Below are 13,403 nucleotides of genomic sequence, written 5' to 3'. Positions count from 1 at the left end.
TGAACCAGAGGCTAGGGGGGCCGAGTGTCTCTAAGTCTGTCGAGTTCCAACGTGATGCCTCGGTCAACTCCCAATGTGTCTTCTGCCTTTGAGGTACTCCAATAGACACCCGACTAGATTCACCGACCCCAGACTGAGTTGTCCAAAGCCAGCGTATGCACCGCGCAATTGTACAGGCGCCCCGGTCAGCGAAAGAGATCAGGGTAAGACAAGTCAGTGAGCGGTGACGACGGCCTTGACAAGTGACGCCATATTCTGGATATTGAATTAATCAACGGCGACAGGTCCAGACAATCTCGAGCAATCAATAGCAGCGAGGCTAGGAAGAGGGTAAGTCAACACCTGCGCATTGGCCATGTTGTTTATTGCAGAGAAACAAGCAGGGACTGGTCTCGGAGTGTTTCTTCAATCTGCGGACCGAATTGTTCAAGCAAAAAAAGGAGGCAGATTGCAGCACTTGGCATTGACCAGAACCGAAGCACAAGCCACAAGACCCTCTTTTCGAACTTGTCTGGCCATCAGTTCGGCTGATGTGACTGATAGATTCCTAGTGGTTTTGGGGGAAAGCAGAGCTGGTTCTTGTTCCCGTGTTCTACTTCCGATTACTAGATAGGCTATAAGACTCATAGACCCGCGATGGGGTGGGATAGCGTCACTTTTCCTGTGCTCATGGTTCTACGTTCGGGAATGATGGGCCCCGCGGTCTCCAGTAGGCGGCAATGAAATACGTGCTCGGACAGGCCAACAGTTTTGTCGCCGGCGCATGAGGCCGTCGGTGGAATAGGGGACAGAAGCTTGTAGATAGGAGAGGGTTGGTGGTTCAGGCACAGATGCACGATGATAGGGCCAGACGATGTCATCGGTGCCTGAAACAATAATGCATAATGCTACCGCGGATCAATTTTTTCCCCATCCGGTACGGGGTGGTGTAAATTGCAGCCTCTCTGTTTGTGCTTATATCTCAAGATCCAGGCAGACTCGATTCACCGTTCACAAATGATAGATGACTTCGAGCTTAAACTTCAATGCTAGTGCTCGCGGGTACATCAATAGGCTGAGAGCAACGGGGCCAGTCATTTCCCGTACCACAGTCTTCTGGGAGGTACACGTCAATAGCTGAGTTGTCGGATGATTCAATAGCTTACTTACCGGTGCTTTCCAAAATCTAATAGTCTAAGTAGTCCCCGCCTTGGACAAACGGGCAACGGACGACGAGTCAACAACTCAGCCCGGCAATTTCTGTTGATGGCACGAGAGAGCGAGAGCATGCGTGGAAATAAGTCCCGCGCCTGTGCCCCTCACAATATACCCCATTTGGTGTAGTGCGACCCCAATCCCCAAGTTAGGTTTGTTTTAGCGCTTCCTGCTGCCTGTTAGTGCGTTGGTTGAAGTAAGGTACTGGTTGCTAACTTGCTGTATCTGGGATGGAGAGATTGGACCCGCGCCGGGAAATCAAAGCTAAGCAAGTCTCGGATTCTCCTCTTCCTCCGGCTCCCATTGCCCATCAGCCCTCCCCCAAAAACCCCCACCCCGGGGGCTTACCCCTATACCTTAGCCTTCTGGCCCGGAGAGAGCAGGCCCAGAAATGTTCTTGTTAGCCAGTTCATCAACTCACGAACTCAAATGACAACACCTCTCTCCACTCAGGCTCCTATTGACTTTTGTCGGCTATAGTCCTCAGTAGATTGCGCGTAGACGAGACGACAAACAGCCCAAGGAAGAAATATGGGGGAGATGGATGAACCACGCGGTCACTTCTGCAGGCTGCTTGGCAACAGGCTGCCCACGTCAATCCCCAGGTGATGCCACGCAAGCTGGTCGTTGTTCTCAGAGAACGAACAAGAACCCTTAAGGCTCCCTACGAGACCAGACTCCGTGATAACCGACAACACACAATATAACCCCATGTATATAGCCCCCTAATGAGTCAATCTTGGCGTGGCTGAATGGTAGCCTCTAGTTGCCAAGCTTTGGGCTAAGGCGCCAGGAGATTGTACGAGGTGTACGGTACGGTACGGTCGGTATTGTTCACGGCTTATAAGCTGGGGGATGGGTATCAAACCCTCACAGCTGCAGTATGTAACAGGCAAGTTGGACTGTGTCGACCAGGGTTTTCAGGGTCCAGCTAAATCTTGTGCAGCCTCAAGTGATCTCGTCAGCTTGGACCCCTAGAGCGTGATATCCGTGGAGGTGTTGTGGTGTAGAAATGGCCTGGGGGGCAGAGGGGCTGAAAAAGAGGCTGGTCGGATTGTTAAACTCAAACAAGGCCGATTTGATAGGCTAGGGAATTCGTATCTGGCTGGCTCGGGAGCTTGTGCATCTTGGGTATGAAATCTGCCTTGTATGCAGGTACAGGCATGCGCCTTGAACCAGATAGATACTGATAACAGTGGTGTACAGTACAGTATCTAGACAGCTAGCATGGCGATATCTCATTCTCTCGAAATAGATGTCACTCGGTATTTCTATATGTGCCGACTATTCTGGGTCCAAGGAGCCTCGGGCGTGATATCACATATTTAGAGTTATATATATATCCATTGCTAAGCCTATATACGGGTCGGCCAAGCCAATGTGTCTGTGCTCTTTCAAACATATGCATAGTAGCTTTAGAAGTGGTCGTATTTGTAATAAGAGTGGTGGCCTACAGTTGTTGTGGCAGAGCAGACATGGCTCAAGTGGGTTGAAGACCCAGGAGTGCAACAAGACAGTCTCTGCACTACCCCGCACTCGTCAAGGATGTGATTCTTCATCATTTTTGCGAGAATAATTCGGGAGTTGGATGATATAGATGTATTACATCTACTGTTTCCTATGAAAATCTACCATGGCAATCGAGATCTGCAAGCTAGTTTATGTTATAGTGGACCAGCATTCATGGTCTCAGGTTGCCTACGGCTTGGATGACCATCTGCTGCTCTACGCCTTTCGGAGGAATGTTACAGATTTTGTTATGTCGTCCAGATGCATCAAGGAAGCCAGTGTATGAGCTGCTAGACATGAATATGTAGTCCCGGGCAAATTAATCAAGGCGAACTGTAGGAGTGCATCACATTTGATCCTAGCGGCAAGGCTGTCCTCAGGATCAGCCGACATGTCGAGCACTACTAAGTAGATCGGGGACACTAGCTTCAGAGCGCATACAGCCCATCTAACAGGGATTTGACAATATGGCCGATCACTGAGATGTCAAAGTTTTTGCGCTGACCAGGCGCCAGACTGACATGTAGTAGCGCCCAGTCATGTTGAAGAACTTCACTGACCTATGTTGGTACACCACGGAAAAATGAGCCAAGCACTGAGACCTGAGTTTGAAACAGTGCCGCACCGACAGATTGGCAATCATATCATAAGCACAACAAGCTTGCCTCCTTTACTGAATTTACTGAGTTAAATGAAGCCGCTTCCGCTTGCGCAATGTCAACCGTCGAAATGAGAAGTATAATTGAGGTCTTATAGCGACTCTAACAAGTATTCTTAACATAGTTTAGCACATATGAGGATTGATACTCATTCTCAGCCACTTGCTGTCGGTGAAGATCTTAACGTATGACATGTAAAGTGCCTCGGATCGGTTGCCAGGGTTCCTGATCATCTCACTTGCAGGTTGTTTAAAAACGGCTGCAGGGGCTCCGCAGTGGACTATAGCAGCGAGCATAAGGGCTTAAGGGCCGGCTGATAAGATTTAAAAATATCAAGGCCCCCTTATTTGGCCAGACTCGCGCAATGTGCAGATCCAAAAGTAGGTTTATCTGACTCTGCGCGCGAGAGAGAGGTAAGAAGATGGTCATGAGTAATGTGTTACAGAACCATTACTGAAGGTTGGGGTGCCTGAAAGCTGAAACAGTTGAAGATCCAAAATTCTGGAGAGGGGTTACATCACTACCCGAAGCGCTTGGTGCCTGCCAACGATGGAAGGATTTGATATATTGGACCCTTGTTATAGGTCGACAGCAACACTCATCATTACAGTAACTTAGGGTAAGCACCTAAGACAATTCAACTTGTTTTATCCGTGGGCGTTGTTATGGGCGTTGAGTTTGTTGTTGTTGTGTCTATGCCTCGCCCTTTTTTCCCGCCAGCCAGGCCCGACTGCGCCCACTAATGCAGGCAGGCCAACATTAAGATCGGACATGAGACATTTCCATGGTAAGCCAATTTGTGGCAATGGTTCGGCAGCGCCTCAGCCGTTGATTGGTGTTCCTGAATGGGGGCAAAGTCTGATTCCGACCGGTTGGTGGCCGAATTCGATTGTCAATTGGCTGGAGGTTTAAATTAATTTCGGCTACCGCCAAGCAGAGCGTGTCAGGAACAGGAAAGCTCCAAACATGGAAGAAAAAATAGGCAAGGATTTCATGAGTCTGCAACTCCCCTAAGTTCAGTTACTCACGCTGTTGGATTTGTTCCAGACAGTCTCCCCAAGTCTTGGCTCTCCAAAGAAACAGTACAGAAACACAGTGGTGGTGAGTGTCGGTATGGCACCTGGCCCCCTCTCTCTCCCCACTTTCTGGCGGCAATCCTGAGAGGTCCTCACGTTGCCTGCCTTGTGGATGGTCTTTCTTTGAGCGAGCTGATCCTGGCGGACTTGGCTCTGGGGAGGAGTCTTCTTGGTAGTTACCGCCCCCTATTCACTTGCCGGACCGCACTCGAGGTGTAGAATGTGAATTCTTGCACAAAAGCTCTTTGATCCCCTGTCATCCTGTCATCAGGGGGGGCCACATTACTGAGTGTGCCTTATACATTCTTGAGATCGCATCCCACCTTATCAGAAGTAGATGACTTTTGCATAAAGGAAACAACCATAGCTAAAGACAAATACAGGCAGGTTACTGGAAATGTAAATGTAAATGTAAATGTAAATGTAATCTCCAAATACTGAATCATGACCGGACACTAAGTTACTAACACCCCATCTATGTGGGCCCCCCTAATATTAATTATTATTTTTCCTCCCCAAATAATATTATCACCAACGATGGATGGCCAACTAGTGTAATATTATTGCCTTTCTTTTTGGTTTGCCCACTCATCCTCAGCCAAGTGCCACACACACTCTCTCTCTTCCCCCTGGAAAGGCCTGCGCACGCTTTAGTGTCTTGTCCCTCCTTTCCTTTTTCCTTCCCACCCCCTGGTCCGACTGGATCGACTAACCGCTTATTCTACTTTACTCTGCCCTTCATCTCCCCTTCAGGTTCCCTTTTCTCTCCTCTTCCTCCCTCTCTGCGACCCTCTCCAATCTCTTCGCCTTCCCTGAGCGTTTCATTTTTCCCCTCCGGCTTTCGCCTGTTACCCACGCGAGACTTCCTGTCCGACCAGAGGGACTAGCTTCTCTCTCGCACGCTCTTTTCGGGAACCTCCTTTTCTTCTCACTTACACTCATTGATCCTCTTGATCCTCTCATATCCGACTGCTGCTGCACCTTCGATTCGTGTACAGACTTGTTACTTTCTGTCAAGAACGCGCGACTGGCTTGCCGTGACGTTGGTGTAGGTACCACTCTTTGTTGATATACTTCCCTCTTCCATGACCCGCATGTTTATGAGTGCTTGCGCGACGTGAGCTGAATCCGCATGGATCTCCACTTGTGAAGTCGCATCGCGGGTCTTCACAACACCTAATATGCCCCGTGGACTGCGGGGATCAGGTCGATCTGTTCGCGTAACACAAGGGAACAGGCTGGAGGCGATCATCAATATCTTCGAAGCACATACTAATGAGTGTGTCCTTATGACATCTACAGATTCAATCATCTTTTAACACAATACCCCGCTGTGCACCCGTGCAACACACAAAACTACAACAATGAAGTTGAACACCGTTGCGGTCAGCTTGGCTACGGCCTCCCTGGTGGCTGCCCAGCACCACCACCAGCACCGTCACCACCACAAGCGCAACCCTGAATCCGAAGTGGTTACCGTCACTGGTCCTACCGTTGTCACTTATGTCCTTGACGGCAAGACCATCACTCTTGACGAAGTGTGCAAGGGTATCGTCGACGGCACCTTGACCTGGGCCTCTGGTCAGGAGGTCCCGGATGTCTGCAGCAGCACTAGCTCCTCTACTTCCGCCTCGACTGCCACCTCTACCACTGCGGCTCCTGCCCTCAGCTCTGTTGCCGAATTCGTTGAAATCGCTGTTGCTAAGACTACTTCCTCCAGCAGCTCCAAGAGCTCCAGCAGCGCTGCTCACTCGTCCACCGCCGCTGCCTCTAGCTCGGCTTCCAGCTCCAGCTCCTCTACTGCCACCGGATTGGATGCAGACTTCCCCGATGGAGAATTGGACTGCGATACCTTCCCCTCTGAATACGGTGCCATTGCCCTCGACTACCTCGGACTTGGCGGCTGGTCTGGTATCCAGTACGTGACTGTCTCTGGAAACTCCGTTACCGACATCGTCACTGGTGTTTCTGGCGATAGCTGCACCAACGGTGCCATGTGCTCTTACGCCTGTCCCGCGGGCTACCAGAAGTCCCAGTGGCCCCTAACTCAGGGATCTACCGGACAGTCTGTTGGTGGCATCCAGTGCAAGAACGGCAAGCTCTACCTTACCAACACCAGCCTGTCCAAGAAGCTTTGCATTGAGGGTGCTGGCGGTGTCCACGTCCAGAACACTCTCGGTGAGAGCGTTGCTGTTTGCCGTACTGACTACCCCGGTAAGTCTCTTCCTCGTACAGCCCTACCGCTCACAATGCAGCTTCTTATCATGAATCATAGGTACCGAGTCTGAGACCATTCCCCTTCACCTCGGTGACAACACCCTCCAGCCCTTGACTTGCCCTGACGGCCAGAACTACTACAAGTGGCAGGGCAAGGTTACCTCTGCTCAGTACTACGTGAACCCCAAGGGTGTTTCCACCGAGAAGGGCTGCCAGTGGGGTAACGGCTCCGAGGCTATCGGTAACTGGGCCCCTATCAACCTTGGTGTCGGTGTCAACAACGGCAAGTGGCTTTCCATCTTCCAGAACAGCCCGACCACCACCGAGAAGCTTGACTACAATGTGAAGATCGTGGGTGACAACCTGAGCGGCACCTGCAAGTACGAGAACGGCAAATTCTATTCCGAGTCTGGCTCCAACGACTCCGGCTGCACTGTAAGTGTTGCCCCGCCCCTTGCTTTCAAGGCCCTTCCCTTAAGATCCCCTGGCCTGGTTGTTAATTTTACGCGCAGGTCGAGGTCGTCTCCGGCTCCGCCACCTATGTCTTCTACTAGAGTAGAAGACAGTCCGTGGTAAACCTCGGTGGCCAAGTACCGTCTTTCGGCTTTCCGACGGCTTTCCCGTTCCCCGACAAAGGCACAATTGCAAATAGAAGACCTTTTTTTTTTTCATGCCTCTGTTCCGTCTTTGATCATGATTTCACCGTTCAGTGTGCTTGCTTCCTTCATGTATCTTAGTATCTCGTACTTATGTGACGTGGAAGAGCTTGCATCACCTGTCACATTTGTAACGTCACCCTTCTTTTGTTTGGGGGGCGGTTGTGGTTAGATTTTTACCTTTCTCTACACCCAAGTAACACTGATATTCCCTTTCGGTCACCGCAGAGTTTCATTTCATCTTGCAGTGGGGGGTGGGGATGTAATCCAGCGATATCCTGTACAGTAGTGCACTGCTTTTTTTTTCATCATGTTGTTCAGATCGAAATGACCGCCAATTCACTTTGATGATAAATTCGAAGTTATTGATTGCCAATGCGCACTTTCTTCACATTTCCCATACGTTGTAAAGCCGAGCGTCGCAAGGGGAGGAGAAAGGACGGAGTGACCTTGCCACTTCGGCTTCTGATCACTATATCCCCTACTGATTGCTTTGCTTTGCGGTGTGGTCTCCCTGGCGGGGAGAGAGAGGCGGGTATCGGCAGGGCATCTATTTCAATTCCCATCTGGGCCATGAAGTCCTCGTAGGTCTCCATTTCCCCACCGCAAGGAAACTTTGACGCCGTACACCATTTTCAAGTCCAGACTTCTAGACCCCTTCCCCCCGGTGGCACTTCGGCCGAACATTGAAGTCTCGAGAAAGTTTCTGTTGAAGACTTCCTACCGGGGTGGGATAGGCGAGACGAGACAGACAGACAGATTCTAACACATTCCTCGGCGGCTTCTCCACCTGCGTCATGCACGGTCTACTGTATCTAACAAAGTTTCTGGAATGTGCATGAGTGGATCCCGGTTCTTGGGTGGTTGGGGTGTGGTTGTCGGTGTGGTTTGTCCTATTTAAGTCTTTGCGAACTTTTCAGTTGTTCTGGTGATGCTGGTTTTTTTGGTTACTTGGTGAGGGGGAGGGAGTACTCCGTAGTTCGTGATAAACTGTCTACTTGTAATTGTGAACAGTAAGTAGATTGGGGTTAAAGGTCAATTGTGTGTGTGTGTGTGTGTGTGTGTGTGTGTGTGTGTGTGTGCTTTTAACGTGCTTAGGATGTACGGGTCTACTATGGGATTGCGATGGTGGGTGGATGTGTGTGTGTGCTGCTTGCAATTGCATTGCATGCGCTTATGCTTGGCTCGGGATGCAGGTGATGAGTGGACTTCGGAGTCAGGGCTGGAGAAGGATGGGGTGCTGGTGGTATTTGAGGATGTTCTGGAATGGGGGAGAAATAACAAGGTGTCTTTCGGGGTTCGCTTGTTGAAGATTGGACTGGGTGTTGTAAAGAGAAGGAGGCTGGGGAGGCGGCGAAGCGTGCGGTGGGTGATATGTCGGCAGTTATACGGAGTAAATATTCGTCATTGAAGGACTGTCGAGACTCGAAGCACCATCATGATCGTCATGATTTTACTAGAGTTGGGACAAGAGGCTGGTTGATGGGGAATCAATCAGGTTGCCAAGCAGGTTTTAATACATGTCAAAAGAAGGTGGACAAGACGTCAATGTGAAGGTCGAATGGGTCAGGTCAGGTATGCTTCAAGTTGACTTTGACAGACAGACAGTGAAACCTAGTGTTGAGGTCATCAGTGACAGCTCAGCCAATCCCCTACGCGGAAAGGACGAGTCAAAAATCCCTGCATCGTGCAGCGCCACACCACCGCGACACGTGACATCGCGAGTCACGCTTCTCGACCCAAGAAACGCGGGCACATGATTTGACGCGGGGACGCGACGTAACTTCTGCCTGGGGTGTCGAGGCTCAAACTTACTTACTCATTCAATGCTTTTACCACCCCCCTGCATGCCATGATCAACAGCAATATCTAAGATTAATTGACTGAATTAAAAACAAAAAAGAAAGAACAACAGTCACTCCAGAAATTAGAATTCTACCATGCGGTGTCAATGCAATTCGAGGCTGCTGTTGCTGCTGCGCGAAGCTCAGTGGTGGAGCTCTGCGACTCTCGACGGCGCCTATCGAACGCGTCTCGGACTGTAAGCGTGCATTTCCGCGCTGGAAGGACGAGACGCTCCGTTCCGGGCAGGCATTCCACCACACTACATCCTTTCACCCTTTTCTTCAATGTTTCTCGTTTTTCCCCTACGGTCCAACATTTCATACTCAACCCCCTCCTCTTACTCCTCCTCCTCCTCCTCCAAGCCGACCAACCTCCTGAAGGCCCTTTCGTCTTGGGGCAGGTGAACCCTCAGAGTTCCTTCCCTTCCTTTGTCCGTCCTTGACACGCTTCTGGCTTCTCGCCGTCTACCCTACTACTTTCCTTCTGTCCTGCACGGACAACTTGTCACCCAATTCCATTCTCCTCCCAATAGAAAATAGAGATCCCTCCCCGACTCATCCTCGACGCGACCAACTAGCTCCTCAATTGATCTGTTGGGCTTTTAACTCAATCCCTCTGCAGCTACTCGCGTGACATAATCTTAATTACTTTAGTTACGTGCCGGACGTGTACGACGCGAAGAATAACATTAACAACATGGAGTCTTCGCCTCCAAGGAGCAGTAGAGCTGCTTCTGTGGCAGGTATCAAGCGTCCGGCGTCCCTGCTACCTGCTTTCGAGCCATTGAGCTCGTCCCCGTCACTGCCTCGACCACAGAAGCGTGTAGCACGCGAGGACCATGCTCTCGTGTCCACCTATCCCACCCCGGTCCCGACCTCGTCGACCCATATCATGTCCTCCTCCCCTCCCCGAATGGCCCTACCACGCCCGGCCTCTCGACGGACCTTCACCTCCACCTCGGAGCGGACTCCTCTGTCCACGGTCCCCGAACTCATGCTTCCTGAGAGCGGTGAGCCGGTGTTGATGGGTAGATCCAGTGCCTCGTGCCATCACCAACTCGCTGCCAACCGGATGATCTCGAGGGTACACGTCAAGGCTCGGTATAAGCCGGCTCCTAACCCATTCGACCGTGATACGGTGGAGATTATGTGCTTGGGATGGAATGGTATCAAGTTGCACTGCCAGGGAAAAACGTATGACTTGGGCAAGGGCAAGACTTTCACCTCGGATATCAAGGACGCGGACATTATGATTGATGTCCACGAGGCTCGCGTGCTCGTGCAATGGCCTCGCAGCGACAAGAAGGATTACACGTCGACTGATTCGGAACAGACCTGGGAAGAAGAAGCTACGCCCAAACAACGCAAATCACAATCCATGCGCAGTATCCACGACAGCCCTGAGGTCGAGCGTCAACGCCTAGCCTCCCCGGTCTCTCCCTCGCCTGCCGTAAAGTCTCTGGTGACGCCATCCTCGCCTATGTATACCCCTACACGCTCGCGGAATGCTGTGGTGGTGTACGAAGACGAAGGGTCTCCTGTTCGCCGCCCCATATCTGAAGGGCCTTTGCTGGCCGACACCCAGACGTCTTCTTCCAGTGTAGAAGACCTTCTGCAGAGCTCACAGTCGAGTGATCTGAGTGACCTGAGTAGACACGATGACTTTTCGGACCATGATGAAGAGAATGATCCCATCATCCATTCGTTCGGACCTTTTGGTGAGAACCTCTTGCCTCGGATGGCCTCGTTCACCGCAGATGAGTCACCACTCCAGCCTGCCCGGCCACGCAACCAGCTCTCGTCCCAGCATCTTCAACACGCCAAGTCCCCGAAACAGCCAGCGAAGACTGCAGAATCTACTGTTGAGGACGAGCATGCGGATGATGTTACACCAGCCAAGCCTCAGCCTCTTGACGAAAGCGGAGAACGGGTGCAGAACCACGCTGTCAACCAATTGGCTTTCTCACGCCTCTCCTCGACGCCCTTCTCGACCATCTTGAACAATCTCCCTCCAGCTCTGTGGAAGCGGGACAGTCACTCGAGACAGGGACCGACGAGAGAGGAGATTCGTGTGATCCTTGATACGACTAAATGCATTGGCAAGGTCGCTCGTGAGGGCAAGGATGCCGCAGGGAAGGCTTTAGAGAGTGAATACTACTATATTCCGGACTTCGATGAGGACGATATGCGACGGGAGGCCGTTGTCCATGATCTCAGGAAACCTGGTCTCCGGAACTGCCGCAAACAGCACAAGGTATGACTTCTTGGGTTTCATTCTTCAAGGCAATTTGACTGACGGTCCTCTAGCAATACTTCTGGCGCAAGCCGAAATAAATATGAATCATATATTATTCAAGAACATCCTCCTTCTTTGATTTCCTGGTACATATTTTGCTACGCTTTTCCCCTACCTTTCCCCTACCTTTCCCCTACCTTTCCCCCCCTTTTGTTTTTGTACAAGGACTCGCATAGCGTTGGCGTGGGCATACCCTGTTTATTTTATGTTTGATGAAGGTGTATGATGACGGCGGTTTACTTTTTTTCTTTTGTCTTGTGTTCAAGGGTGATGTGGATGTGGGCGTGGACTCGAGTGTTTTGCTGGGCTGTCATGTCACAGACTATGATGGTCGTGGCGGCACCAGTATCTAAACGGCCTTGTCATTGCGGTGTCGATGAGCTACTCGGTCGTTAAATGATCCTCATCCGTTCACTGGACATCATCCCATCACCTAATGACTTGTATTTTACATTGAAGTTTCTCAGGGAACAAAAGCTTAGTTGATAATGAGTCACTCGGGTGTATTGTATGTATTGAAGAGATTCTTATGTTTCTCAATGGACTTTCTTCCATTTGATCGGAGTTCCGGACGACCAAGCAAGCTGAAACATGCCCTATGCATCCATCCAGAAGAACGGACCTGTCCCGCCTCCCCTCCCCATGGTATGAATAATCTTCCTACCCCCTAAGAATAATCATAATAAACCCGCTCCAACTCCTCGCACCGCGTCCGACACCGCTCCAAATTGAATCCTCCTGAATCTCCAAACACCGCCGCTCCAGCTGCTGAATCTGCATCACCGTCAGCGCAGACGAGCTCGTTCGGCGTCGCCTTTGTCGCACCTTCCCTTCTTCAGTGATGGTTGCCATCGGCCGCTGAGTCATAAGATGCGTCCAGAAAGCATGCAGCTGCATTTTAAATTTCCAGACATATTGTCGATAGCGAGGTTATCGCAAAGATCGGCGAGAGGGAATTGGTGTTCGAGTTGGAGGAGTTGGGTTGGGATATAGATGTTGGCGAAGGGGAGCATGCGTGTGGGGAATCTATGAACTGGTTCTTTTGTTGCTCGAGATGGTTAGTAGATGGTGATTTTTCCTTGTGGGCTTTTGGGAATGGGCTGGGTAGTTGGGCTCAGGTGGATGGTGCGTGTAGAGGTGTACGTACGTATGTGGATTGTTCATTTTCGCTGGGTTGTGGTGTTGTGATGTGGATGAGGTTGGGTGTGGTTGCTTGCTGCTTGTTGCTTGTTGCTTGTTGCTTGGTTGGACCTTGGAGAGGTCTTAGCTTTGTTTACTGGTACTATAAACAATTATTCGTATATAGGGTTTGGGATAATTATAGATATATACAGTATAGGCGGAGTAGGTATCTGCTGAGAAGCCGGTTACTGCTATACAGGTTATGTTGAGAATAAGGATAAGAAAGGAGAAAAAAAGGATTAAAAGATTGGGCTACAGAGGAAGTAGAATAAGGTTCTGGCATCAATGATTTAGTTAAGGGCTGTGCTCGGGTAGCAGAGGCGGTAGTTGGCAGAGATGAAGATATAGGTATACTTTTAGCAGTGGTCTGGTAGGTTTTTATACGAGGTGTTGGGTTAGTTGGGTTGGTTGGGGGATTGGGGCTTGGGAGAGAATTTAAGGAAAAACTAGAAGAAATAGGCGCATCATAAAGCCAGGTAGGAAAGTGGCTGCTGCGCTGCGAGCCAAGCAGTCATACCGCCCCCGTGGTAGTAGATTATAGCAGGGAGGTGGACGCTCGTTGGGTTGCGCGGTAGGTAGTAGTCCAGTTTGATGTCGTGGCCGTCTATTGTGGAGTAGACTAGGTTGCCGCCTTCGGGGAGTTGGATCTTCAGAGGAGGCATTTTGAGTACAATTAGTGGTTTTGTGTTGTGTTGTGGTGTTGTAGTTTGTACAGATAGGGAGACCGGGGGAGTTGGCGGTAGGCAGCAGCAGCAGTACATAAACTTACA

At 50.6% G+C, this 13,403-nt stretch overlaps 3 protein-coding genes across 3 annotated transcripts; 2 read left to right on the top strand and 1 right to left on the bottom strand.

Annotated features, from left to right (window-relative positions):
* Positions 1-5,802: 5,802 nt before the first annotated feature.
* sun1 (SUN family protein UTH1) lies at positions 5,803-7,209 on the top strand (the record flags this gene model as incomplete). The annotated part of the gene is made up of 3 exons (XM_025696976.1): positions 5,803-6,652; positions 6,714-7,090; positions 7,168-7,209. The coding sequence occupies 3 exons, from the start codon at positions 5,803-5,805 to the stop codon at positions 7,207-7,209; spliced, it is 1,269 nt and encodes a 422-aa protein (XP_025551964.1).
* A 2,497-nt stretch (positions 7,210-9,706) lies between these two features.
* fhdA (putative transcription factor Tos4) lies at positions 9,707-11,581 on the top strand. The gene is made up of 2 exons (XM_025700904.1): positions 9,707-11,409; positions 11,463-11,581. The coding sequence occupies exons 1-2, from the start codon at positions 9,853-9,855 to the stop codon at positions 11,487-11,489; spliced, it is 1,584 nt and encodes a 527-aa protein (XP_025551963.1). The 5' UTR covers positions 9,707-9,852; the 3' UTR covers positions 11,490-11,581.
* Positions 11,582-12,034: 453 nt separating this feature from the next.
* Positions 12,035-13,295, bottom strand: BO97DRAFT_443024 (uncharacterized protein; the record flags this gene model as incomplete). Its single annotated transcript, XM_025698325.1, has 2 exons — positions 12,035-12,225; positions 13,151-13,295. 2 exons carry the CDS (start codon positions 13,293-13,295, stop codon positions 12,119-12,121), a joined length of 252 nt encoding a protein of 83 aa, XP_025551962.1. The 3' UTR covers positions 12,035-12,118.
* Positions 13,296-13,403: the final 108 nt, after the last annotated feature.

This window comes from Aspergillus homomorphus (genome assembly GCF_003184865.1).
Source record: "Aspergillus homomorphus CBS 101889 unplaced genomic scaffold BO97scaffold_16, whole genome shotgun sequence".
In the NCBI taxonomy this organism is placed as follows: domain Eukaryota; kingdom Fungi; phylum Ascomycota; class Eurotiomycetes; order Eurotiales; family Aspergillaceae; genus Aspergillus; species Aspergillus homomorphus.
The sequence above is the reverse complement of the archived record's forward strand: the minus strand, read 5'-3'. Positions and strand labels throughout refer to the sequence as shown.